Here is a 27,500-nt window from a genome sequence, read left to right as displayed (position 1 = left end):
GTTCAGCCAGCATGGGGCAGGAAGGAGAGATGAATCTCGTTATCATCACAGCCCACACAGCTCTGGAGCAGGAGCAGGAGCACTGCAGAGGGGCCGCACGCTGCCGACGCCACACAGGAAGCCATGTGCAGGAACCCGGCAATTCCAGGAAAAGAACTGTCAGAGCCTCCATCCTTCATGAGGGAGAGGACATAAAACCTCCGACTTCATCCCCCTACACACACACACACGCAGACGCACACACACACATGCAGACGCACACACACACACGCAGACGCAGACGCACACACACTCTCACGCTCACTCTCTCACTCTCTCTCACACACACACACACACACACACACACACACACACACACACAGACTTGTTTTATCTGGTGAGACAGTGACAAATATGTCAGCAGCTTGAGGTCTACAGGGAGGAAGCCAGAGATCTGTTCCACTCACAACCGTAAGAGTCTGTAAGGTTCTAGGAGAGCACTGATGACCGGATTTGCAGGGTATCTGCTGGGTGGGCCCAACCCAGCTATGACGGGGAAACACCAAATGCACTGTACGCCAGAGAGTACTGGTATGCTTTATAGAAACTGAAATTAAACAAGAGCTGTGACATGACTGCAGATCTTTGCCTCTATATTTGGACAGTAAAGAAAGTGAAAGAATAGTGACCCTCTGGCTTGTGTGAAAATCTGAAGTAAATCAAAACAGTATTTTCTTAATTAGTGTGCGGTCACACACACGCAGGTGGACAGACAGACAGACGGACCGAACTACAATACCTTCTGTCCCGTTTGGTGCGAGTGTAATAAAAACGTGTTCATTTCCTGTTTGCAGTGTCACTGTTGCACCGTTTGTTTCTCTCCAAAGTCCGTCATAACTGTGACCATGACGAGAGTGTAGGCAAACCATAACCCTCACCAAGCAGCAGCAGACAGGCTTTCTAAAGAGGTGTCAAAACATCTATATATTACTACTAATTCACACATGTACTGCACGTCCCATATAATTACAACTGTGTAAGGTGGAGGTGGAGCTCGCAGCTCCAGTGGAGAATGGGAGAGAGCAGACAGTACAGTAGGCTGGCACAGCAGGCTGGCAGAGGGTTGGCACAGCCCCATCTTATGGGTCAACACAGCCCTCCGTCTGGGACAGCTGTTTTACAGCTGTGGCCAGTGGCCCATGGACCGGTCAGGCTCAGTACAGCACTACACTGTGCAGTGTGTCTGCTCTGCCCACCTGCCTGAGTGCATTTATATCTGGGGCCTATTGCACAAAAGCAGAATTAAGACATCCGGGATAAGTTACTGAGCTGCGCTCAATGAATCCAAAACAAGGGCGTACAGGCTTAATTGGTTGCACAAAGACCAAGCCAGGATGAGCAGACACTTATTCATCAAGCCAGGTGAAACCCATCCTGGATAAGTGCGCACTCACGGCTCCCTCAAAGAGACCCCGCCACCGATCACAGATTCACTGATTCACCATGGCAACTAGCAGCTTCATTGCTAATTCTAAGGTGTGAAGTAGGTAGCGATAGCCTTTTCACAATAGCAACAAACAGCAACACCTCTGTTTAGGAGAATATTGCAGCTAGTGCCGCGACCACCACGCGCAAAATGGTTAGGCACTCCCGTGACGTCACATTGTCGTATGACAGGTCGGGAATGGTGAGTAGCATATGTAAGAGTTAATTAATGATCACAAACGTTTAAATAATGACAGTGGGTCTAGGTATATGTGATAACAATGTGTAGTGGGCAGTGGAATAACTATTGGTTTCCGTTTGTGGTGACTGCTGACTGAGATAAGGGATGAGATTAAATAGATCCTGGAATTTAGCCTGGTCTGGAGCAGGCTAGCTCCACAGAATAAATCGCCATGGTAATTTATACCATAACATATCCTGCTGCCCCCTATCCCGCTTTTGTGCAACTGGATCACAGATAAATTGAGCCAGGATAACCAAGATATCCCGGCTTAATCCCTTATCCTAGTTTTGTGCAATAGGCCCCTGGTTTAAAGCAGCTTGACTTTGTTTCAGGGAGAGCAACTGGAGTTGGATTTTAATCACTCATATGCATTTGAACAGAATTTATGTGTGTGTGTGTGTGTGTGTGTGTGTGTGTGTGTGTGTGTGTGTGTGTGTGTGTGTGTGTGTGTGTGTGTGTGTGTGTCTGTGAGAGAGAGAGAGAGAGAGAGAGAGAGAGAGAGAGAGAGAGAAAGAAATACACATTAGGATCTGCCCCAAATGTCTTTTAGCACAGTGGCAGTGATACTACGGATTTACACGATTACCAGTAATGCAACAATAAGCATGATATTATAATATTGCACATGATTACTAAAAGTAAAACAACAAAAGCCTAACTATAATCAAAACAGAGGAGTATGTACTCCATCCACTGTGCAATCTAATGTGCAGGTTTTTAAAATACTGTAGGTGTAGACACTGATTACAACACTGTTTAAAAGACAATGAGTGAGGGAGAGTATACTGGGTAGTGTTGATAGATGTTTGCAGAAGAAGTTACTCATTCTCCTTCATTAGTGGAGGTGGGCACAGTAGCCTTTGCAGGCTTCTGTTAGAGGCATGCGAACACATGGGCAGTTAGCGCTTGGTTACAGGTTCAAACAACTTAAAACAGGCCTGAGATTTCACGAAGTTGGGAGATATGTGTATAAGAAAGCGAGAAAGCAAGAAAGCAAGAAAGAAAGACAGAAATAAAGAAAGAAAGACCATGAATAAATAAATGCAAGACCATAAAGAAAGAAAGTAATAAAGACCAATGGAGTATTTTATATGTATTTCATGATGCCTTTACAATCATTATTTCTTTAAATCATTATTTCTTCACCATTATTACTGTTATAATGTGATCTCTTATTCATTGCTGCTACTTTGAGTTGAACTGGATTGGACTGAATTGGAGAATGTGTGCTAAATAAAAAGAGAGGCAGACAGCTGCTGAAAAAAAAAAAAAAAAAAGGCAGACAGCTGCTTAACTGGACATAACGAAAGACAGAGAGAAAGAAAACTAGAGAAAGAGAGAGCGAGAGTTGGTGAGCAGGACTGAGAGAAAGAAACAATGAGAAATAGAGTTGCTGAGCAGGACATCTGCTAAACTACAGCGTGTTCCATGCACAGGTCACTAAACATGGATGAACGCCTACCCAGGGAAGCATGAAGCTGGAGAGCTGTTGGGCAGACTACAAAAATTCATCATCTGGGCATTGATTGGAAGAAACCATTAGCACTGGACAGTAAAACTTTACGACGGGACTGTGTCATTCCACATGGACACATAATCAATTTCTAATGAATCAGTTTAATGAAAATACAGCAGAAATAATTGAAAAGGTCAAACTCACTCACTCATTACTTCTCAATGATGAACATAAACTAAATCACCAAATATCATATACTGTAAATATATATAAAATACTAATACAACCTAGTAAAGCACATAAAGCAGTGTGATGCTAAAAATAAAGAAATATAAAGAAATGACATCTACTATACAGTATCAGACTACACAGTATGATTTCATACTATATAGCCCTCTGGCCAAGGGAGTTCCTCAGTGCTGTAGCACCACATAGAGGCAGCATCGCCAGTAGCAGTTTCACAACCCCCCTCAGGAGAGGCCCTGCTGTGGCCCTGGGGTCCAGTGGGGGCTTTAAATACTCGGGCTGCCCTTCAGTGTGCCTGAGGAAAACTGTGGTCGTGCCAGGGCTCAACAGATCGCTCCGTGCCGTAGCGAGCCATGAGGCGCGAGCTGCACACACTAAATCATGAATGAGAGGAGCAGATCCACTTTCAGGGTTCCAGACCTGTACTCATCAGCTCAACACTTGTGGAGTCACACGTGCAGAGGGACAAGTCATGCAACAACCCTCAGCAAGAAGAGACACACTACTGAAGAAGAAATGGCGTGAAAACAGTCCCAGAGTCTCACTTACTCATGAAAATGAGGAATTTCCTCAAATTTACCATTAGGGGGAGCAAGTACATCGCAATCGGTTCCCCTTCGACGGGAGGATAATTACCAGCCCCAAAACCAAAATATATAGTTCATTTTCATAAGATAATCCATTCCCAGGCTGGCAAGCGCATAGTTTATACATTAGAAATGTCCAAATGAGGGCAGTAAATTTCACATTTATTACGCATGAAGTGCCATGGCTGTGAAGTCAAAAAATACGGCACTAATTTTTACAGTTGTTCTGGGCTTTCTAGTTCAGAGTACCCGTACCTCTACAAATGAGATGGGTGGAGATGAGGAGAGAAAGAGAACAAGAGAGAAGAGAGAAGAGAGAGAGGAGAGGCATAAAGAGAGACTGAATAATAGAGAGAGAGAGAGAGAGAGAGAGAGAGAGAGAGAGAGGAGAGGCATAAAGAGAGACTGAATAATAGAGAGAGAGAGAGAGGGAGGGGGGAGAAGGAAAGAAAGAGAGAAATGAAAAGATAGAGAGGGTGCAAGAGAAGAAAAGAGAGAGATAGGGATAGAGGGTCACTACAGGGAGCTCATTACCCCTGTCTGGTGCATGTAGGCTGGGCTACACTGGACCGCGAGAACAAGGGGACTGGATCAGCGAGGCTGACACTGCACACACTGTCATGTCTGACTTCGCTTGCGACACCAAAGAGAGCGTCCAAGGCGTAGCATGAAGCTAGGAGGCAGAACCAGATCACGATGAGTCTGATTATGTTCTAGTGTCTCCTGTGGATTGTATATTCTATATGTTGCTGTATGGTGAGATATAATGTGTACCTGTTTTAGTCTCACAACATCAAAAGAAAACTCAGACTATCAGGCTGTGATCAACAGAGAAGAAGGGACAAAGAATGAATGAGGGAATCGAGGCTTTGGGCTTGTAACCGGAGGGTTGCCGGTTCGATCCCCGACCAGTAGGAACAGCTGAAGTGCCCTTGAGCAAGGCACCTAACCCCTAACTGCTCCCCGAGCGCCGCTGTAGCAAGGCAGCTCACTGCCCGGGGTTAGTGTGTTCTTCACCTCACTGTGTGTTCACTAATTCACGGACGGGATAAATGCAGAGACCAAATTCCTTGTATACGCCAGTATTCTTGGCCTAGAAACCTGATTTACATTTACGAATACAAGAATACAATATCTAAAGAATATGTCTGCTAGCAGTATAATAATATGGAAATAATTATAAATAAACAAAACAACATCAAACAAACGTAGAAAACAAAACCTATTCAGGCTTGGCTTTACGGTCACAACTCAGTCATTGGCTATTGGTGTGAAGCTCAGGGAATGGTAAAATGGTTCTGAGACTTTGCATGTGGAGCTTGAAGCTTGGTTAAAAGGTTCACATTTAAAACGCAAACTTCCTGAGGAGGAACATAAAGCCCCCTTGAGCCAAAGGAGCAACAGAACAGCCCTTTAATGACTGTTTTCCTCGGCTCTGTGTCAGCCTTCATGACAGCCCTGTAATTTCTGCTGCCGCACTTTCCACCTACAGCACAAGAGTTGAGGGCACAGTGTGTGCATGTGAGTGAGTGTGTAATGTATGTGTATGTGTGTATGTGTGTGTGTGTGTGCATGTGTGTGAGAGTGTGCATGTGTGTTTGTGTGCAAGTGTGCATGTGTGTGCGTACATGTGTGTGTGCGCATGTGTGTGTGTGCATGTGTGTGTGTGAGAGAGTGCATGTGCATGTGTGTGTGTGTGTATGTGTCCCTCTGCATCCTAGCGGAGTTTACACAGCTGACCAGCAGGGCCTTAACCTCCACGGGGGACAGAAACACAGAGGGGTGGCCTGCACCACATAGCCCCACACAGCAGCTGGATCTGGGACCGATGTGGCCCAAACGTGGCCTGTGTCCCTGCCTGCATGAAGATCCACCATTCCACTGACTATAGGCCACAGGTTAGATAAGCCCATGGATGAACTACACCACTGAGGAACAGACGGCACTGTGAGAACAATGGTCATGCCAAGGTTTCTCCGAGACCACTGTTGATCAAATAATGTTGCATAACATCATTGTATATTGCGAACAATGATTGAGAAATTATGATTTTGAACACTCTCTCACTCTCTTATTTACTGTACCATGACGTACCAAGATGGCGCCTTAAGACCAGTCAACTTGGATCATTTCCAGGACCAGAAGTTTCTCAGAGAGATTACTGATTAACGACAACATTCATTATAGTCTGTAGATTAACCACAGTTCTGTTGCCGGTGTGATGCATTATTATCCTGGTTCTGGCCAAGACAAAAGGCACGGGCCTCCAGAGGACACTAAAGGAGTGGACGGCTGGCCGTTGTAGACATTAGGGTGGTGAAGTTAATCAGACAGCCCAAACAGACAAGCAGATTGATTGGGCTGTTCCCTTCCATGCTATGAACGCTGGGACAGTTGGTAAGGGCCATTCATCAGTTACTGATAGCTGGAGGGATTGCTTCTTCTGCTTCCGGTGAATATGAATGTTCTCCCGTCGCAAGCTGACAACGACTATTGGCCAAACGATAACGACTCGTCGGTCTTCTGTTGGCTCCTCAGCTTCGTTATCTACTCCTAGAGAAAAGAGTAATCTGCAATGAATGTGTAATAGCTCGGCTCTCTCAAAGAGCGATGCATCATTTTCTCCTTTTCTCCCAGACTACAACACACGCTGTGGCGCAGGGGATTAATCACTTACACGACAGCCAAGCTGCAGTTTGTCCAAACAGATATTTCTGACAGTGCTAGAAACAGACAAGCGCACGCACGCATGCACACATGAAAGTACAGACACAAATGTAAATAGCTCTTCCACACATCCATCCCAGACGTGCTTTGTTGATTTAACACAGACACTACTGTAAGCGCACACGAACACACACACACACACATACAACAAAACACACACACACAAATACACATACAACAAAAAACACACACACACACACAGTGCATTGCCATCTTGATCATTTTTCACTTCCCCCAGCACAGCGGTTTGAAGCCCTTGCCCAGATCTGCAGGAAAGCAGGCTGCCAGGAGGGACAGCTAACGTGTGACTGAACGCCATTGGTGGAGAGGAACCCAGATTTTAGGCTAATTATACATAGTGTGAGGAGGAGGGAGGGAGGGAGGAAGTATGTGGGAAAGAGAGAGAGAGAGAGAGAACAGAGGATAGAGAGGGGGGGTGAGACAAATATATGGCAGAGTAGAAAGGAGAGACACGACTTTGTGTGTGTGTGTGGGAAGAGAGAGAGAGAGAGAGAGAGAGAGAGAGAGAGAGCGAGAGAGAGAGAGAGAGAGAGAGCGAGCGAGCGAGCGAGCGAGAGAGCGAGAGAGAGCGAGAGAGAGAGAGAGAGAGAGAGAGAGAGAGAGAGCGAGAGAGAGTGAGAGAGAGCGAGAGAGAGCGAGAGAGAGCGAGAGAGAGCGAGCATCACGGAGCAGGATGAAGGGTGAACACAAATACAAATGAGAGCTGCAGTGCTGCAACATGAGCTCATCACGCTCGCTATGAGCACTCTCTCCCTCCTCTTTCTCCTGTTCCCTCGCTCTTTTTCTACCCCTTCTCTTATTCTCTCCCTCCTCTCTCATCCTCTCTCTCAAACCCCTCTCGTGCTCATATTCTCTCTCTCTCTCTCTCTCTCTCTCTCTCTCTGTCTCTCTCTGTCTCTCTCTCATATATATATATATATATAGCTCTCTCATTCTCTCCTCTTTGATTCTCTCTTCTTCCCTCTCTTGCTCTCATTTCCTCTCTTCCATCTACCTCTCCCCCTCTCACTCTTCCTCCCTCCTTTTCTCTCTCTCTCTCATGCTTATATAAGTTCAGTGTAGAACACACCATCATTTCTCACCTCACACACCCTACACACTGAGAGGAGAGACTCACAGAATGTTTACCTTCAAAACACACTTCAGTCAACTCTTCACGTGAGGTTCATTTCCCTAGGAATTATCCACATGCTATATCCAGAGTCTATTACGTCACTGAGAAGTGACGTAACTGTGCCATCTCTCAGAAGCACTGTGCAACTTTATTCAGAGTTCATGTCCTGGAACTAACTGTGGCATGTTTACAACAGTCAGCACTTGTTCTTCTGCCACATGGGTTAGCCCAGAGTAGTAGAACACATATGTCTAGTTCTCTAGATAGACGACAGGGACACTCGGTGACGTGGTCTTCCAGTGTCTCCTGGAAAAGTTAACTAAATGGCATGGGAGAACCGGCACCGAGAAGAACATCCCCCCTGTGAGTAAAAGGGAACAAAAGAAGATGAGGGTTCTGCTGTGCTGGAAGAACAATCGCCCTCCAGTGTAGAACTAGGCTATCGAAAATGTGTCAGACTCATCTGTTCAAACACAAAAGGCACAGAATCTTCACCACACCATTCAAAGTCTCTCTCTCTCTCTCTCTCTCTCTATCCAAGGTGGAAAGAAACCAATATGACATTATCAGCTATTCACGCTTCTATCTATCTTAATATGTAAAATGAGAAAAGGTTTTCGGTTTTCCTCTGAACTGAAAGATGGCTGCCATGGTTTACATTTCATACTAGGCTGCATTGAACACAGCTATGGAAACATTTGGACAGTCCTCCAATTACGTAACATGAAGCTATTTATCTCTGTGGGACCCTTGAGCTCTTCTCTGGTGAAATTCAGTAATATATAAATCAACCAACATCACACATATGACATTTAGCACAGCAATTAAAGCTGATTATGCAATGATCAACCACAAATCAGCAAGTCCCCTGTGCCATTTTAAATAGAGCACAACAGCCAATGATTAATACTAATGCTGTCTGTTATTACTGGTCGCTATGCTAGTGAGAAAAAAAGAACAATACACCAAATGTGCTGAGAACATCTGGGATGACAAAAAGTCTGACTATTGTTAACAACCCCCCCCCCCCCCCCCCCCCCAGGCTCAAGTAATGGAGTTATTCAACTCCAGGGAACATTCAGAACAACTGCCTTGTCCAAACATTACCACACGAGTAGTCTCACTCACCAAAGATGAATTACTTCTCCTTCTGCCAATTCAGCTTTTCCATGACTTTCTGCCTGTCTCTATCCATAAAGGTCTGGTTAAGAACAGGCTGTTCAGCAGTTCAGACTACGACTGTAGGACTTTTAAACACAGCTCCGGAACAGGCTGTGCCCAAATGAGGTAGCGTCTTACCCTGTTCAGATGTTCGGTCCACGTTAAGCCAGGACACTGGGCATAGCAGGTTGGAGTGCCAAAATCTCTTCTGGTCAACAGGTTATCTTTTTACACAACTGTCTCAGAGATGAGGATGGCATCAGAAGGTCAGGTGTGCTGTTGACCTGTTGACTAGATAAACTGGTCTCCGCACCTGTACCCCCAGGTGAGGCAGGGATGTGTCTCTAGTGATGGGGTCTCGTCTTCAGCCTTACTGTCACTCTGATAGGACGTGTGAAACTGATGCCACTTCAATCGTGACTCCGTGAGCCGAGATGTGTGAGCTGCAAAGGCTGCCTCCAGACGCACAGGGGTAAATAAATAATAGCCATCTCTATTTCATTCTCTCTCTCTCTCTCTATCTCTCATTCTCTTTGCTTCTCTCTATCTCTCTCTCAGCTAAGCTCTGCCTCAGACAGAATTACCCTGACACCAGCGTGTCACTGCAGTGGCCCACAAAGCTGGACAGGTCAGCTCCCTGCTATCACCACCACTGCTATCTTACACCCCAGAAATCCCTGCAGTCCAGTGCAGGACGGTACAGAACAGGACCATGAGGAACAGAACAGGACAGTGAGGAACAGAACAGAACAGTAAAGACCAGAACAGCAGGCCCCATCTCAAGTATCACAAAGGGAAACACCTGAACAAGCTTTGCTGTTCCTGTCGAGATTGTTATGAGACACAACTCCGACTCGATAAAAGCGGCCGCTGACCACTCGCATGGAACACACACACACACGCACACACACGCGCACACACGCGCACACACACACACACACAGGTGGAGCCTTTGTGGCAAAGCGAAAATATGTTGGTGGTATGCCTTAGGAATGCCTTGACAACAGCACTCTATGTTTTGAGGGCGAGAGCTTGGAGATGCTTGCCTCAGACTGGCAAGTTGGCAGGGGAGATCAGCTTACAGTTACATCAGGATTGGCACGCTACAGTACACGCTTAAATGTTCTGTCCAGTTAACTGAAAGGATACAGAATAGTTAGCAAATGGAGCGACACTGCAATGCATGTACTGTGTCCTTTATTGAATGACACTTAAGTTTAGAGGTGTTAGACCAAGTGCTTTACTTGCACTGACTGCAAGTTGTGCATCAAAGTGGGTTGGATCTCAGGAGAAAACTTTTTGCAAGTCAAGAGTGACCAACAGCGCAATATATATTTATATATATTATATACATATTATATATTATAGCAAAAATACCATATATACCCAAATGTACCCTCTGTCCTTTTCTGTTCTATTACAGTGTCTGTAGTAGAACAGAAAAGGACAGAGGTGAGTGAATGACCGATGTAACAACTGAGCATCTTCCCTTTATGTCCGAGTCTAGATCCCTGACATTTGTCTGGTCGGCGTCTGCAGTAAGACGAGTGCCTACCTGATGGTCCTGACTGAAATGCAGTACTTCCACATAACATTCCAGACGGCGGTGACATCGCTGGCTGAGACGTGCGACATTCTTGGGGGGGGCGGGGGAGGAAATGAGGTCCCGGGGCACTGGGAGACAAGCGTGAAATATGTAGCATACACACAACGAGAACACAAGCGAGGCTGCTCTCCACGCTACGCTGAAACATCCACTTCTCCCACAGACTCGGAGTACGTTCCCCCTTTTTCCTTCAGACCACAGGGTGCGTCCCACAGCTTTCACTTTCAAGAGAGGAGAGGAGAAGAGAGAGAGAGAGAGAGAGAGAAAAGTGGGAGAGAAAACTCCAACCCGTCCCCTCTCCAGCTCATGTTACTGTGGTTGTTCCCTGCTGGAAGTACGTTTTCTCCTGGCATCAGCTGTCCATACACACTCACATACACACTCACACACAGCGGGATCCTAAGACAGGCCACTGAAACTTCCCTGATTACCAAGTATGGCAAAGGAGTCACTTAGCGCAGCTTGGAGAAAACCACTTCTCTTACTGCAGTCTAAGCCTTCCACTCAGGCTGGATACAGAGAGGCTTCCCACTGCACGGCTGTGGAACAGTTTTTTTTATGTGCCCAATGCGTTACTGAAACATGCGCGCACACACACACACACACGTGAACAAGACACAACTACCATCTACCACACAACAAAACCTACCTCTCCATAAATGTGCATTATTATAACCACCTCCCCTCTCTTCCAAAACACACACACAGTCTAGTGAGCGCTTTCAAATAAGCCCCCACTGTGAACAGGCTGACCTGGCCCTTATGGAAATGACCGATGTGTTCCAGTAACGACAAGCAGGCCCAGGTCCAAATATGACACAAGTCCTACACACACACACACACACACACACACACACACACAGAATCCCAAGCCCATGCGAGAGGCTTAATGCAAGTTCGCCGCCAGGGCATGTCTCATTTTTACCAGAGCATGATATGATTACAGGCTAAACATGTTATTGTTAACCCCTGTTGGAGTGGCTGTGGACAACCATGCTCTTTTGCTGGTGTGTGTGTGTGTGTGTGTGTGTGTGTGTGTGTGTGTGTGTGTGTGTGTGTGTGTGTGTGTGTGTGTGTGTGTGTGTGTGTGTGTGGTGGGGGTGGAGGGGGCTACGGAACATGGGGAGGTCTCTCAGGCCAGGCATAAATTACTTGGCGCGAGTCAAGTTTTCATAACGGAAAGTTCATCGTGTTTTTTTGCAGTTTCAGGGCTGCAAAGTGAGTCGAGGAGTTTTGCAAGGAAAAGTGGGATAAGAGGGCCAGATTTGATTTAAAAGATATGAGTCTTCACTTTCTGACAAAAGCTTACGCAAACAAAGAGTATAATGGGTGTAATATGAAGCAACGTGATAATGTGGCCAATTTGCTGAATGAATGATGGCAGAGTGACATATCCACACACTGGGTGTTGTTGTTGAGCTCTGCTGTGTAGATTATTCATATATTCATACATTCACCCAGAACAGGCAGATATGACAAGAAGACACACAGCAGGAGAGCCACATGGGACCATCTCCACTGTAGCATGGCCGCCAACACTGGGCCAGAGCAGGACCGGATCTCGTGCGGTTCTGTCAGTTCCGTTTTGTGTCAGATCCAGGCTGGATATGATGTGGGGCTAACGATTCTGTGTTAGAACAGGACCAGACCTGGTGAGGGCATGCTGGTTCTGTGTGTCAGATCTGTTCCAGTTTAAGACAAGGTCTGCCAATTCCGTGTTAGAGCAAGACTGGTTCTGCGTTAGAACAGGACTGGACCTGGTGCGGGTCTGCTGGTTCCGAGTTAGAACAGGACCGGATCTGGCGTGTGTCAGCCGGTTCCATGTTAGATGAGGGCTGGATCTGTTGCTGAGGGATATCTTTCATGTTGCAGCACATGAGACAACTTCTCTGATGCAGACGGTCATGCATTATGCATGGGCGCAAAGAGAAGCCTTCTGATGATTCAACTCATTCTGAAGTTGATTTTCAAAACAGCTTACATGTTCAAACAAGCCTACACACAAACACCTTCCCAAATACCCCACACTACCCCCACCACCACCACCACCATAAACCTCTCCAAACTGCAGGCAGGAACACACACAGACATAAAAACATGGAGATCAAATCTGAAATAGGCTGTCAGTAATTCAAACCCTCTTTTCTTTCCCATCTGCTTTCAACAAATCACATGTAATGGATACAGCAATGACACACATTACAATACCTTACTGTTAGCCAAACCCCCCACCACCACCCAAACACACAACACTGACAAGAGATGGGGGGAGGGGGAAAAAGAATGAAAGAGAAATCATTGCTGTCATTGTGCTGGTGAGCCACCCCTGCATCTACTCAACAGCTCTCTGGGGGGCCTGCAGGACCTGCTGCCTGCCTGCCTGACGCCTGCACCACAGCCAGGGGAGGGGAGGGGGTGACGGGCTCCCCCAGGCTGCACAATAATAAATGCATTAATACAACGGGATGCTGCCTTTCCATTCTTAACAGGTGCCACTACTCATGGACTGTCAAATTCTCCCAATATGGCATATGTACAGAAATACACACACAAACAAATGCACACACTCACAAACAGATCCACACAATCACACACACACACACACACACACAAATAGCCCCACAGGGACTGGTAAGATGACAGGTAGTTAAACCTGGAAGACCGATTTTTATGGTCCTCACAAACTGGACGGGGGATGGGATGGGTTATTTGGTGGTGAAGGTCGAGGTGATTTCATAGAGAGAGGGTGTGAACAGAGCCTCTGAGATCAATACCACACTATCAGTTTGGAGCACAACACACATCCCAACAGTTCATTTGACCACCTAGCAGTTCATTCAGAACTCGAATGGTCAATCCAAATGAGATATACTGTATTAACCACGTTCATACTCATTCAACAGGAAAAACTGTTGCTGTGGGGTTGTGTGTGTGTGTGTGTGTGTGTGTGTGTGTGTGTGTGTGTGTGTGTGTGTGTGTGTGTGTGTGTGTGTGAAGACACACCACCGAGAACACACCGGGGTCTGCCGTTCAATCAATCCCATAACCTACTTAACACTTGAACGCTAAACACTCACTCTTACAACGCGACTCGCGTGTTATCTGGTACAAATGAAAAGCAAATTGAATCTGACTCACCTTTTTAAGAAGCCAGAGTTTGGCTGCAGGCAGAGAAACTGCCAGTAGTCTAAGCAGCGAGCTTTAAACTTGAGCATCTTCAGTGGGGTTCAGCTAACCGGGCAGAAAGGCGGCAGTCAGGTAGATGAATGGGACAGCGGTGAGATAAGTGGCCTTGAGTGCGGGCAACTCCGCATGGCAGGCGCCTGGCACCATATGCCGACGCCTGAAGTGCTACTGATCCCCCTGGTGGTCACGGCCGCTCGGTCCACTCTGCCAGTGGTGGAGGAGGCAAACTGGCATCCTCTCGCTCCTCAATCTCCACCAACGGGGATCTCCTCTCTTCGCCCCTGAGCCGTGCCAACGATGCCGAACCACATCCAACGAAACTCCCACGGCCAGCTCACAGCGAAGCCAAATGGTATCTCAACCTCTAATAATGGACCAGCGGTGTCCAAATGGAGTCGTGTCGGGCACAACGCGGTGGACGCTGGTGAGTGGCACACACACACACACACTCAGCAGTAACAGCAGTGTGAGACACACACACTCCACAGTGACAGCAGCAGTAGCAGCTGGAATCCAGGTCAGTGAGAGAAGAATCAGAATCGGAAGTCTGCTGGTGCGCCTGTCTGCATAACGCTGTGCTACTCACACTGAAAGCCCATGAGGTTCCCAGGCTCCTGCTTCAGCTGCTGTGTGTGACTGTGCGAGCATGTGTGTGTGTGTGTGTGTGTGTGTGTGTGTAGGTAGAAGAGAGATGGTGCTAACGCAGAGGACAAGCCCTCCTTCACTCATCCTTTCTTCCTCTCGTTCACCTTCCTGTGCTCTACACCAGGCTCCTGTCCCCTGAGCAGAGTGGAGAGAGATGGACTGCAGTGACCTTCTCCTCCTGGGTCTTGCGAGATGGTGACCACACACACCCCTCAGCTCAGCTGCCATCCACACGAGACTGCGCCGTGCCGAGATGCATCGACTCCGGTTGCCCGGCAACACTACAACCTGACTGAAATTGCAAAAAGAGCATTCGCTATGACACCTCTGATTGGCCAGGCAGGAGCGAGGAGGAGGGGTTTTTATTCCTATGATGTCATTGAAATTTAGACCTGAGAAAAAGGGGGACACCGGGAATGTGTGGAATATATCCGTCTGCAGTGTGAGGTTGCAATAGGCAGTGGAATGGTTTGCCACTTCAAGTCATGATAATCTTTGTGTGTGCACTCAGCATCTACAGTACAGAGGCATGTCCCAGCACTGCACACACACACACACACACACTGACAGAGTAGGCAGAGCAGCCAATAGGGATCCTGCATTCATGGAAATGCAGAGATGGAAGTTCTTGTGTGTGTGTGTGTCTGCTTGCATGTCTCTAAACTATGTGTATAAGACTAGTAGAACCTGTAGTTTCACTGTAGACGCTTGTTCTCCCAAGCCAATGGTAAACACAATGCAACCCAGTGCTGTTGTGTGTGTGTGTGTGTGTGTGGGGAGGGGTTGGAGGTGATAGAATAATGATGCAGCAGCCCTCCCCCAAACACAATCACACACAACAGACAGACACAAACACACACACAAAAAATAAGATTAACAGAGACACACAAACCCTCACAGAGGGCTTCCAACTCCCTTATGGTCCGCACAGGTGGCATCCCCTTCCCCAATAGCCTCAGTCCCCTGGTGCACCCTGGACAGAGTATGTGTGTAATATGCCACATTGCATGTTGGAATGTGTCTGTGTATGTTGTGTGTATGTTGTGTGTGTGTGTGTGTGTGTGTGTGCGTGTGTGTGTGATATTTCACATTAAATGTATGTGTCTGTTTGTGGATTCATGGTGGACTGTGTCTGATGTAATGTGTATGTAAGTAAGTATGTCTATTTACACACACACACAAAAACAAGCTTTGCCTACAGGGGTATTGTGCATACCAAACAGATACATCACATCACACACCATACTGTACCACACACACACACACACACACACATCCCATACCATATCATACCACAGACACAAATGCAGTTTCTCCCTTTTGAAATGCGCAACAAGAAAAGTAGAGTTGCAAAACAAGCTCAATACGAGTCCAAGTCTAATTGAATGGCTTTAACAACACATCTTTAACTTGAGATGGTTTTGTTGCAAATTAACTACATAAATGATTATGCTGGGAAACAAATTCTTATGCAAGCACTCTTTTCTTAAGGCATGTTTCCAAACAAGCTGTCATTCCACTGCTACAGTAATGTTTCACGCTAATGTGCAAATCCATTTGATGCGGCCTCTCCCTCCCTCTCTCTCTCTCTCCCACACTCTTTCTCCCTCTCTCAGTTCTATCCTGCTCTAACTATTAGCGTGGGCAGTGCTACTAACACCCATCTGTCTCCATCTTCACCATGTGGTAGGCTACTGCTTGTGTGTGCGCACACACACACACACACACACACACACGCACACGCACACGCACACGCACACGCAGTGAGGAAGACATTGCATGAAGACACACACACACACACGCAGTGAGGAAGACATTATATGAAGACACACACACACACACACACACACACACAGTGAGAAAGACATGCATGCATACACACACACACACACACACACACACACACACACACACACACACAGTGAGTAAGACACGCATACTGTACACACACATGTAATCCTCTGAAACAGAACTAGAGGAGCAGAAATAATACTGGACCGAATCACTGAAGCCTCAGTACCATACAGTACCGGTGCACATCTCTCAGCAGGGCTCCCTCCGCCTCCGCCACACACAGCAGCACATGAAAGAATGGAGACTCACAAAGCAGAGAATTAGGGAAGCAGGCAAACACACAAACATATCTTCTGGAGATCACTGGGGTTGGGCTTACATGTTTTGTACATCTGTGGGATTGGGTTTGGTAGCGTTTGAGGTCTTTAGGAGAGCTGTTCTTTCAGACTATTTTCCCAAAACAGTCCTGGCTGTATGTGTGTTTGTGCGTGTGTTTGTTTCAGGATTATGACTATATATACATATGTTTAGCAGGGTGGACATAGGATTAGCAAGGTGCACTTCCTTTAGATATCTATATGGAGTTTGCATCTCTTTAGGCATTCATATTTTTGGAGATCTGTAGGATGAGTTCAAATATTTTGTAGATCTGTGGAGGGAATTCCCACATTTTGGAGATCTTGTAGGGAAAGTTCACATATCTCATATCTGTAGGAAAAGTTTGCAAGTTTTGGAGATCAGTAGGGTGAGTTTGTGGATGGAGTTGGAGCGATGCTGGAGTTCTGGACGCTTGTCCAGTGCTGTAAATGGACAAGCGACAGCAGCACAGCAGTCAGTCCAGCAGAAGTGATGGATGATGCAGCTGCAAACGTGCTTCGGCCAAATGGTCTGACTAAGAGCTGGACGACATGCTGAATGTGACAGTGGGGCCGTTGTTAGTAGAGACAGACAAAAGGGACAAATGATGAAGAAAGGCACAGTCAGAAAAACAGAGAAAGTGAGGGAGGAAGTGAGAGACAGAAAAGAAACACGGAGAGAGAGAGAGAGGGAGAAACACAGGACATAGAGGACATGACATGGAAAAAGAGAAAAGAGAGTGACAGGCAGGGAGAGGGAAAGAAGAGAGACAGAGTGACTGATAGAGAGAGAGAGAGAGAGAGAGAGAGAGGGAGAATGCACAGAGAAGAAGGGAAGGAAAGGCATATTGTACAGAAAAGGAACAAGCAAGGAGACGTGGGGGAAAGAAAGAGTGCAGGGAGGGAGAGGGAAGAGAAAGGGATGCATGTGGAGAGAGAGAGAGAGAAGACTGTTGGATGGTGGAAGAGAGAGAAAGCTGGGGGGGGGAACCTGGAGGGGGGGGGGGGCAGGGGAGAGACAGATGGAAGGAGACAGAAAAAACATAAGTGAGAGATGAAGGAAGAGAAACAGAGAAGAGAGGGATATATGGAGAGAAAAGAAAGCAGAGAGAACATAATATAAGAGAAAGAGAGTGAGGTAAAGACAGGGAAAAGAAAGAGGTGACATGCAGGCAGAAGAAAAGAGGGATAGAGAGAGAGAAACAGAAAAGAAAAAAGCAGAGGGAAAAGAGAGAAGAGGGATAAATGAAAGATTCTGCAGCCTCATGTCCTGCAGAAGCAAACGACACGTGTGCTACATAACTCCAATGCAAGCACGGATACATGTTTGGGGGACCAATCAGGCGTTGCCGTTTGCCTGGCATCTCTCAGGGCATACTGGGATGAGTCCCATCTGCACCACGCTAAACTACACATTCCCTCCTGACAGCAGTTTTTTTTTTTTACTATTTCTTTTTTTTTTGTCATTGCAGCAGCTGCTGCTGTTGCTGTTTGATTAGCAGAATGTACAGGAGTTAGCCAGCGCTTCAGGGACAGGCACTCTGAAATATGAAATATAAAAATGAGACAGTGGGAATGGTCAAACAAAGTTATCTTTAGTGTAAATATGAACATGAAGCTGAATGTTTCAAATACAAATTCATCTTTTTGTGTGGACATTATACCAACATAGAGATTTTCCAACCCTAGTGAAATGGTCAGTGACAGAGCAGGGAAAGAATATCCTGAATTTCTCCAGCAGTTACTCTGAGACAGAGATGAGACTACAGTATGCTTGAAACTAACTCACTGGAAACCATTTGGGTGGAAGAAGACATTCGTTGTTCATTTATGAGAGCGGGCAGCCAATGATGTGTCTTTAGTTGACATATAATCATGCTGGCATTAACTTCAGAGGGGGAACTTGACTGACATGAAATCAAAACAAGGTGAACTGGAGGCCAACTGTCAGGTTGTGTAATAAACCAAGAGAGATGGGCGAAGCTCATGATTCACTCACTCACTCACTCACTCTCTCTCTCACTCACTCACTCTCTCTCTCACTCATCCAAATGCAGAGGCCAGTTGCCTCAGGCACAGACACAGACAGAGATTTTTTCAGAATGATCCCCCCCACCACCACCACACTCACACACCTCCCTTGTATCTAAACGCCTGTAGAGACAATCAATGAAATTCTGCCAAGGGGAGATTAGCAGCACCCGCACAAAGGCAGAGATGGACGATCAATACATACATCAACAGACTCTCCACACTCTCCGAGGTGGCTACCAACACAGTCCGAGGAAAGTGGAAAATTAAAAAAAATCTGAAGTGAAAGAGCTAGACATGTTTAACAGCACCAAGCTTACATTAAGCAGCTGGATGCTTGTGTTGTGTATGATAACTGGTTTAGGTAAACAGTTGATCTTAATTGCTATGTACAGTTCATCTTTATTAATCGGGTAGTGAATGAGACAGGCCTGTAGGTGGCTGCACTGTACGTCTGTGTGTGATGTTTGAAATGCAGGCGGTGTCCTTATTTATTCGATTTATGTTTGTGCTGTAATGGGCTCCGTGCCCAGTGTGGGTGACTGCAGTGAAAGCACGGCAGGCCCAGTGAGCTGGAGGCTAAGTGAGACATCAGTACAACTCCTGGCTGCAGGCCCTGCCCTCGCCTGCATTGACAAATTAGCCCCCCCCCCTCCCCTCACACACACACCAAGTCTTGTTGTCACAGAGACAGAATATGTATTTGAGACACAGACAGACAGACATACACACACACACACACACACACAAATATGAAACATAAAAACATTCATGTACTTCTGCACACACCTGCAATCACATACAGAGGCAACCTTATCAGTACTGATGGGCCAACACAGACAGCAGTGGAGAAGGCACATAAAACTCAGATTCCTTGTGGCTTTGCTTACACTGACTGCTGCTTTTTGAGCTTACTCCCCCTAGTGGCCAACAGCAAACAATACGGGTTGCAGACTGCAGCTAACCGCATCAGTTGGGCAGTCACCCCATACAGTAAATTCAGAAATACCTCTCTCTCTCTCTCTCTCTCCTCTCTCTCTCTCTCTCTCTCTCTCTCTCTCTCTCTCTCTCTCTCTCTCTCTCTCTCTCTCTCTCTCTCTCTCTCTCTCTCTCTCTCTCTCTCTCTCTCTCTCTCTCTCAAACACACACACACACACACACACACACACACACACACACACACACACACACACACACACACACACACACACACAAACATAGTGTGCACATATTATGCTAAAGTATATTTTCTTTAAATAACATTGCATGACTAATAAGACAAAGACCATTAAAAATAACATTTTTTATTTGCATGTGGTTACAATACGATGATTCTACTGAATTATCTTGGAATGAGACATAATAAAATAATAATAATAACAGTGCATGCAGTGCTCTCGGATTAATACATTGCATTGACATTGAGGTTTTCTCTGTTTTGCATAACATCTCAAAGTGCAAGCACCCACTCCTCCTCATGTCTGCTTACATACTTTACATCATCATTTTGCATTATCTTCAAGTCCCTTTGAAAGCCATATGATGCTATTTTACATGAAAACATACCTTAATTGACTGTGTCTACATTACTAGTAAAAGTATTGCATGGAGGGTGCCCTAGGTGTCCCTTGTGTTTGGTTTTGAGGTACGAGGTGACGGCTGGGCAGTGGGAAGACATTCAGAGAGGAGGAGGAGGAGGGGAAGTGAGGGAGGCGAGTGAGGTGAATGAGAGGAGGAGAGGAGAGGAGAGGAGAGGAGACGACTCCTGCAGGGCTCCTCCAGTTGACGGGGGAGCTTCAGGCCTCGGGAGCGCCCATGCAGGAGGAGGAAAGGTGGAGAAAAGTCTCATGGAAGAGAGAGAGAGAGAGAGAGAGAGAGAGAGAGAGAGAGAGAGAGAGAGAGAGAGAGAGCAGGCAAGGACAGAGAGCCTGAGAGAGAGAAAAAAGAGAAAGAGATGGAGTGGAAAATAGACACATGAGGGTGGTGAAGAAGACAGATAGAAAAGGGAAGAGAGATAGATAAATAGATAGATAGATAGATAGATAGATTATGAATAAAAAGTTAGAGAATATGACAGAGACAGAGTGAGGGAGAGAGAGATAAAGAGATAAAAACAGAGAGAGAGAGAGAGAGAGAGAGAGAGAGAGAGAGAGAGAGAGAGAGAGAGAGAGAGAGAGAGAGAGAGAGAGAGAGAGAGAGAGAGAGAGAGAGAGAGAGAGAGAAAGAAGGGCAAAGACAGAAGCCAGAGAGAAGGAGAGTGAATCCAGGGGTAGAGGCAGGGCCTGCTCCTTCCTTTGTCTTACTTCCGGCTATCTTGAAGGACTACTGCTTCCAGAGGGAGGGCAACAGAACTGATGGAGGACATTATCGTCCCTGTCAGAGAGGGAGGGAACAGCGGGAGAAGATGGTCGGCACACGCTGCACACCTAGCACACACACAACAGAGCCAAACGGCCACAAACTACTGCCAAATGCACTAGGATTACTAATGGAGTTCCTCACTCTGACGAGTCAGTACAGTACAGTCACTTCAATCTATACGCATAACTAAGATCACAAGCCAGGTGTTGACAAGGAGTAATTCCAGAGTCATGATTGCTTTGGATTTTTGAAATGATGTATATTTGAATGTATTTATTTGAAAAGACCATTGGACAGTTACTAGCCGGAATGATGACAAGTTGCAGAATATGTTTTTTTCTATTTCAAATCCTGAGCCAATATGGTCACTGCCGAAAGTGTGACATATGCTGATAAACTGACAGATTTTGCAATATTCAATCGATCTTACTGGAAACCTAGAATTAATTTACAACTGAAGCATTCGTTGTCTGTGGTGTGGTGTTCTGTGATAACATGGGCAACAGTGATTGTATGCGTATCTGACAAATCTGATATAAATTCTATCCAACCTGTACAGTACTTCATCAGGATGTGAGAAGATGAATAGTTGTGTTGGACCACATCGATCTGCTTTGAAAGTCACTGTGGTGTTTCTTAAGATATCCTCACAAGCTTACTGCGTGGATATGTTTGTGGATATATTTAGCCCTGATAATCTGAGATATACTCAAAATAGCAAACAAAGGTAAATGTTTGCTATGGTTTCCAAATGTTTGGTAATGCTTTCAAACTGTTCTTCATTTACTTTGAGTTCACAAACAAACTACTGAGGAGACTGTTCTCCACAACCAAATATGGACACTGGACAAAGGCTTAGCTTATTGTTTAAAACTAACAATTTGCATTGTTGTCACAATACCATTTAAATTTGAATGTTCAAAGAAAATGTATTCACCTTGAATGTTGGCCTCTGTTTTCCTAATTTGAATGCTCCCCTGTTGCCACCCCCCCCCCCCCCCCCCCCCTCCCACTCCCCCAACCCCCCAGTTTGGGGTTAGACACCAGGGCTATTGTCGAGCTAGCCAGTCTGCCAGGCAAGCCACTCTCTGAGTCCCTGCTGGTCTCGTATGAGCTGCAGCTTGGGACACTGCTGCACACTGCATACCAACTGGGTTATCATCTGTCACCCGCGTCACCACGGCACTAGGGGCCGGCCGGATGACGCTCGCCGAGTCGTCGCTCGGCATAAAATTAACACCGCACACCCCACGCTGTGCCAACTGACCAGAGGCCGTTAATCACCCTGCTCTGTCCATTACACTGTCAACGTGCGATCAAACCGAGCTGCTAAAGAGTCATCCGTCTCCACGGAGAGAGCCCGGGGTTGGGATTGAGCAATGCTGCCAGAGAACCAGAGACAGAGCCAGAGGAGGGGTGGCTGGAGCTAAGGCTGCCCGACCGACACTGCTCATGGAGGGGACAGAGTGGGAGGGACAGAAGGGTGAACACCGTTACTGCTCGCTACATGAGTGATGTGTTGGGCTTGATGGGCTGAACAGAGGCAATCTTTTTTCAGGTGTTGACTAGAAACCTGAAAATTGCCTTTTTCTGTTTTTCTCAGCCTTGAGATGTAATTGCTAGTGTTGGTGTGTTGGTGTGTGTGTGTGTGTGTACAGTATGTGTATGTGTGTGTCTTTTCTTAAAGCTCTGCAATGTACTGATAGTGATTAGTATAAACTAGTGCTGTCAGTTAAACGTGTTATTAACGACGTTAACGTAAACCTATATTAACGGCGTCATTTTTTTATCGCGAGATTAACGTTCTTTTTGGTGTAACAAACTTTGTAGTTTTTTCACATGCTGTTGCAACAACTACTGTAGTAACGTTAGAACAACTACAACACCACACTGGATCTAGCTAGACCATGCTGCATGTACACGCCCCCTTTTAGGGGAAAGGGAGCTGTTTGGATAATGGAAACCTATGCTGCATAGAAGTGGGGAGCGAAAAGGGCTTATACTTACTAAATCTTGAAACAAACGTGAGGCACAAAATAAGGTTGGTGTAAGAGTTATCTGTGTGTTTATGGGATTAATGTGACCATTATGTTCCTATTTTTTGCTCTTTCCAGTTTAGGCCTACTAACAGGAGTGTCACGAATGTAGGCACAGTCAAACTATATGACTATAAGTTCGGCAAGCTCACATGTCATTTACGTTACATGTCATAACATCAACTAAACATAAAAGTCACACATTCATTCTATCACTTGTAATATGGACGTAGCCTTTTTCCTACAACTAAGTGAGATAATTGGCTATGCCTGTTATACTGAAGTTCCACCGTTTTACATGGGATATGGTAAGTGTAGCTACGTTCTGAATGGGTTGTATTGTACATAGTTTAGACATGAGTAAGTTACACATAATTCTTCATAACTGCCCTGTTAGTAAAATGATTGAATGGCCTGTAAATTAATAACTAGATGTAACATCAAGGTGTGATTAGGCTAGCTGTCTTTAGTGAAAATCAATGATATAATGTTAACTTGTTTTCCGCTAAAATGGGGCGTGATGCAGATTAAATGTAGCCTATGATGCGCCTTTAGTAGGCTACGTAAAGGCATGCTGCACACACTTGTTTGGGCTTACAAGCCGGCCAAAGAGTAGATTCGTATAATAAACACCAACGCAGTTCTGAACTCCCGGTCAGCTGAATGGTGTTTTAAATTGCTGTGGACACCGATGCCGACATTAGTGCGATGCACTCTGTTTTCGACATTCATTTACTGTACATTAGATTCCATTATTTTCAATACAACTCTACACACCAGCATCGCACTTTGCCGCCGTGTAAATCACGATTCAGTTATATTTGGTCGACGCCGCTCCATAAAATCCATTGTTCATCCAGTGTTTGCGTGTTAAAAACTTCGGCGCTGATGTGTGTGGCAAGTGACAGTGCACCATAGACTGTAGCCTAACCCTTTAAAATGGCAGTGCACTAATGTCGAAAAGTTCCTTATTTTCAACTGAACTCAAAGATAATGAATATAGTATTTTATGTTTGTTATGCCCGTTATTAGCTATATTTCTGAAGAATATATTGTGTTGCCTCAGGTCTGCTGCACATCTTTTGACATTTGATTTGAAATAATCAAATAGACCTACGTCTTAAAGTTAAGTTAATGAAGTAACTTGCTTTGCTTTCATTTGAATCCTAATCAAGATACACAATAATTGCTTTATATTGTTAATATGGACTCCTGGAAAATTCAGCAATGCAAAATAATATCATTTTAATCATGCGATAAAATATATGATTAATCGTGATTAACTATAGGAATTCAGCGATTAATCGTGATTAAAACTCTTAAAACTAAAGGTCAGAAAAAATCATTGATATGCGCACATCAAAAAATTGTATATTTTTAACAGAGATGAATGTGCCAAGTGTGCACTTTAAAATAATAAAATAACAATCATGACCTGGAATTACTTGCTCCTATGACACTCACATGACCGCATTCATAAAATGGACACTCCAAATCATGCATTACAATCTACGACCATATCAAGAAAAAAACACAAAAGATCATCACTAGAGATACAGTACTATGGCAGGCCATCTACGGAGTGCCTCTCCACTGAGGTAGCTGGTATGAAATCTACTTTATCTTTATTGGTTTCAGGGCTGCCGAGTGCGCTGCTGTGGAGCTTTCTCTGAGCCTGCGTGAGGGTAAAGGTGGCGGTGATGGCGGACAGGGCAGCTTTTTGAGCGATGTTGCCGGGCAATGTTGTTTGGGCACTTTCTCACTGATTATGGGCATCAAGATTTGAATCGAGAGGACTTCAAATCGGTGCCCAACTTTGTCACGACCGTTCAATAACAACAGTAGTGTGATTGATTACCCAACAGAGATCGCTCAAAAAGCGCTGGCCCGTGTGGCACCCCCTTTAGAGGTGGGACTACGGTAGGGTCTCCGCTTACCTGCACTCTGAGACAGGGGCGGGCACAGCTAGCTGCTTACTGAACAACGGAGGAGGGCAGCAATACTGGTGCAAAGTGTCTACAGACCTACAGGCACAAGGAGAAACACAGAGTCAGAGCCCCCCCCCCCCACGGAGAGAACCCCCTCCCCCAGGGGGTCGATGTGTCCAGCTCATCCAGACACATTAGTGCTACTATCATTTAATTATCTGAATTAGCATTACTACTTCTGTGACTTAATATTATTACTTCAGCAAGAAGGATGAGGGCAATGGTGTGATTTGTTGTCAATGGCAACTGAGAGTTAAACTTAGTTGATTTTATATGGTGGAATAAGAGTGAGTCTATTTTCAGGTCCCTGCGCCTCCTAGTCTTGCAGAAAGACTTGCCCGGAGGTGTTTGTCTTTTGGTTTTATTTATGGAACATTGCTGAGGCGAGTAAAGCCAACTGAAAGATTTCGCTTTTCTCCCTGTGCTCATAGCTGGGCCGTCTAGAGAGGCGGATTGGGGTAAACAGCTCTGCACCAGTCTGCTCCCTCCGAGACTCTCTCACACACACACACACACGCACGCACACGCACACGCACACGCACACACACAGACTCACACTCACACGCACACCCTACCGTCCTGCCAGAATGAAAAATAAAGAAATAAAGAAAGACATAAAGAGCCTGCACTAGAGCTGCACCTTGTGTACTTCCCCCTGCTTGAAGCTTCCCAGGGTTGCTTTCTTTCCCGGGCGGGTCACTCGCTGCCTGCCTCCCTCCCACACACCCATCTGCAGTGCGACTAAACCCTCTCCACTGCCTCACTAGCGTGCTTCCTGCTGAAACAGCGCTTGGCGTGCGCGCAGGCACACGGTTCACCTTTGACCTGATATCCATAGTCACCTTGAAGATGGTCAGCATGCTTTGCCCTGGTGAGCATGGAACGACCTCATATTACGCATACACACTCACACACACACCCACACACACACATACAGTGCTAGTTACAGATATATATATATATATATATATATATATATATATATATATATATATATATATATATAAAAAACAGAGAGCTCCTACTTCCAGCACTGTTTTTAGCCACAGCAATATGGAGCTGCACATGTTCACTGAACACAGATGGTGATGCGTCTCTCATTATAATGTGTGAGAAGAGGAGGACAATGTGCGTGTGTGTGCGTGCGTGTGTGTGTGTGTGTGTGTGTGTGTGCGCGTGTCCATGCACGTGTGTTGCATATTTGGATTTGTATATATGAGGGAATTAATGTATGTACTGCATGTATATGTGTAAATGTTTGTGAGTTCATGTATATGTGCATGTGAATATGTGTCTGCATGTGTGCACGTATGTTTCTAAAAAGACAACAAAGCACTGGATGAAACCCTGTGTTACCAGAGCTCTTTGAAATGCCAATGTCACGGACCGAACCGCATGCTTCCAGGATTTTGAGTGACTGGAAGAGATTGCCTGTTGTCGACTTCAAAGACGCCACTTCTGTACTCATTAAGAGGAGAGATCGCTATCTGTACAGAGAGAGGAGGGGAGAAGTGAGAAGACAACCAGTGAAGGGAAGAAAGGAAGAAGGAGAGGAGAGGAGAGAGGAGAGAGAAAGAAGAGAAGAGAGGAAAGGAAGAAGAGAGGAGAGAAGAGAGGAGAGGAGAAGAGAAGACAAGAGGAGAGGAGAAGACAAGAAGAGAAGAGAGGAAAGGAAGAGAGGAGAAGAGTGGAGAGGATAAGACAAGAGGATAGGAGAGGAGAAGTGAGAAGACAACCAGTGAAGGAAAGAAAGGAAGAAAGGAGAAGAGAGGAGAAGAGGAGAGAGTAGAGAGAAAGAAGAGAAGAAAGGAAAGGAAGAAAGGAGAAGAGAAGAGAAGACAAGAGGAGAGGAGAAGACAAGAAGAGAAGAGAGGAAAGGAAGAGAGGAGAAGACAAGAGGAGAGGAGAGAGGAGAGGGAAAGAAGAGAAGAGAGGAAAAGAAGAAAGGAGAAGAGAGAAGAGGAGGGGAGAGGCACAATGTGCTGGCATTTTGGGAACACAGTGCTGTCAGTGACAGCCGTGTTTCTACATTTAACTGGGCTGAGCTTTAATCAACGCCTCCTGACAACCCTCAGGCGACCATGACTGTCGCTGACTCAGAAACAGATCTGGGCCACATCTCGCCCTGTCCATCAGCTACTTAGTGGCTCATGTCTGATAATGTCAGTCACAAACAAGTGTTGGGTCAGATGCCACAGTGCCAGTGCAAAGCCAGTGCTCACATAAGCCAGGCCGATATATGGGAAATGTCCTACATCAGGGTAGTCACACCTACCAATGCAACACGCAGATATGGACGTTAAAGGGCCATTACAGTCTTTGAAGGACTGTTACAGTAATTTCCTGTGTATTAGCCGCATTGTGTATAAACCGCAGGACAGTGTTTTATGCAAGTTAAAAACAAAAAAAAAAACATATTAACTGCCCCTGTGTATTAACCTCATAGCTGAAGACATTTTGCAAAATCAATGTATAAA

General features: G+C 45.7%; 1 protein-coding gene across 6 annotated transcripts in view; it reads right to left on the bottom strand.

The window, feature by feature from the left end:
- LOC121713153 (IQ motif and SEC7 domain-containing protein 1-like) overlaps positions 1 to 27,500 on the bottom strand; it is a 114,584-nt gene that overhangs the window by 47,600 nt on the left and 39,484 nt on the right. Inside the window, exon 1 of one of the 6 annotated variants that reach the window (XM_042097531.1) lies at positions 10,576 to 10,839. The exons of the other annotated variants lie outside the window; for them this stretch is intronic. Coding sequence (XP_041953465.1) covers positions 10,576 to 10,655 — 80 coding nt within the window. The 5' untranslated portion in view covers positions 10,656 to 10,839. Of the gene's footprint in view, positions 1 to 10,575; positions 10,840 to 27,500 lie in introns of those variants that run through there. 6 annotated transcript variants of the gene reach the window in all.

The sequence above is a fragment of the Alosa sapidissima genome, chromosome 7 (assembly GCF_018492685.1).
Source record: "Alosa sapidissima isolate fAloSap1 chromosome 7, fAloSap1.pri, whole genome shotgun sequence".
Taxonomy (NCBI): Eukaryota; Metazoa; Chordata; class Actinopteri; order Clupeiformes; family Clupeidae; genus Alosa; species Alosa sapidissima.
This window is presented reverse-complemented; position numbering and strand designations above follow the sequence as displayed.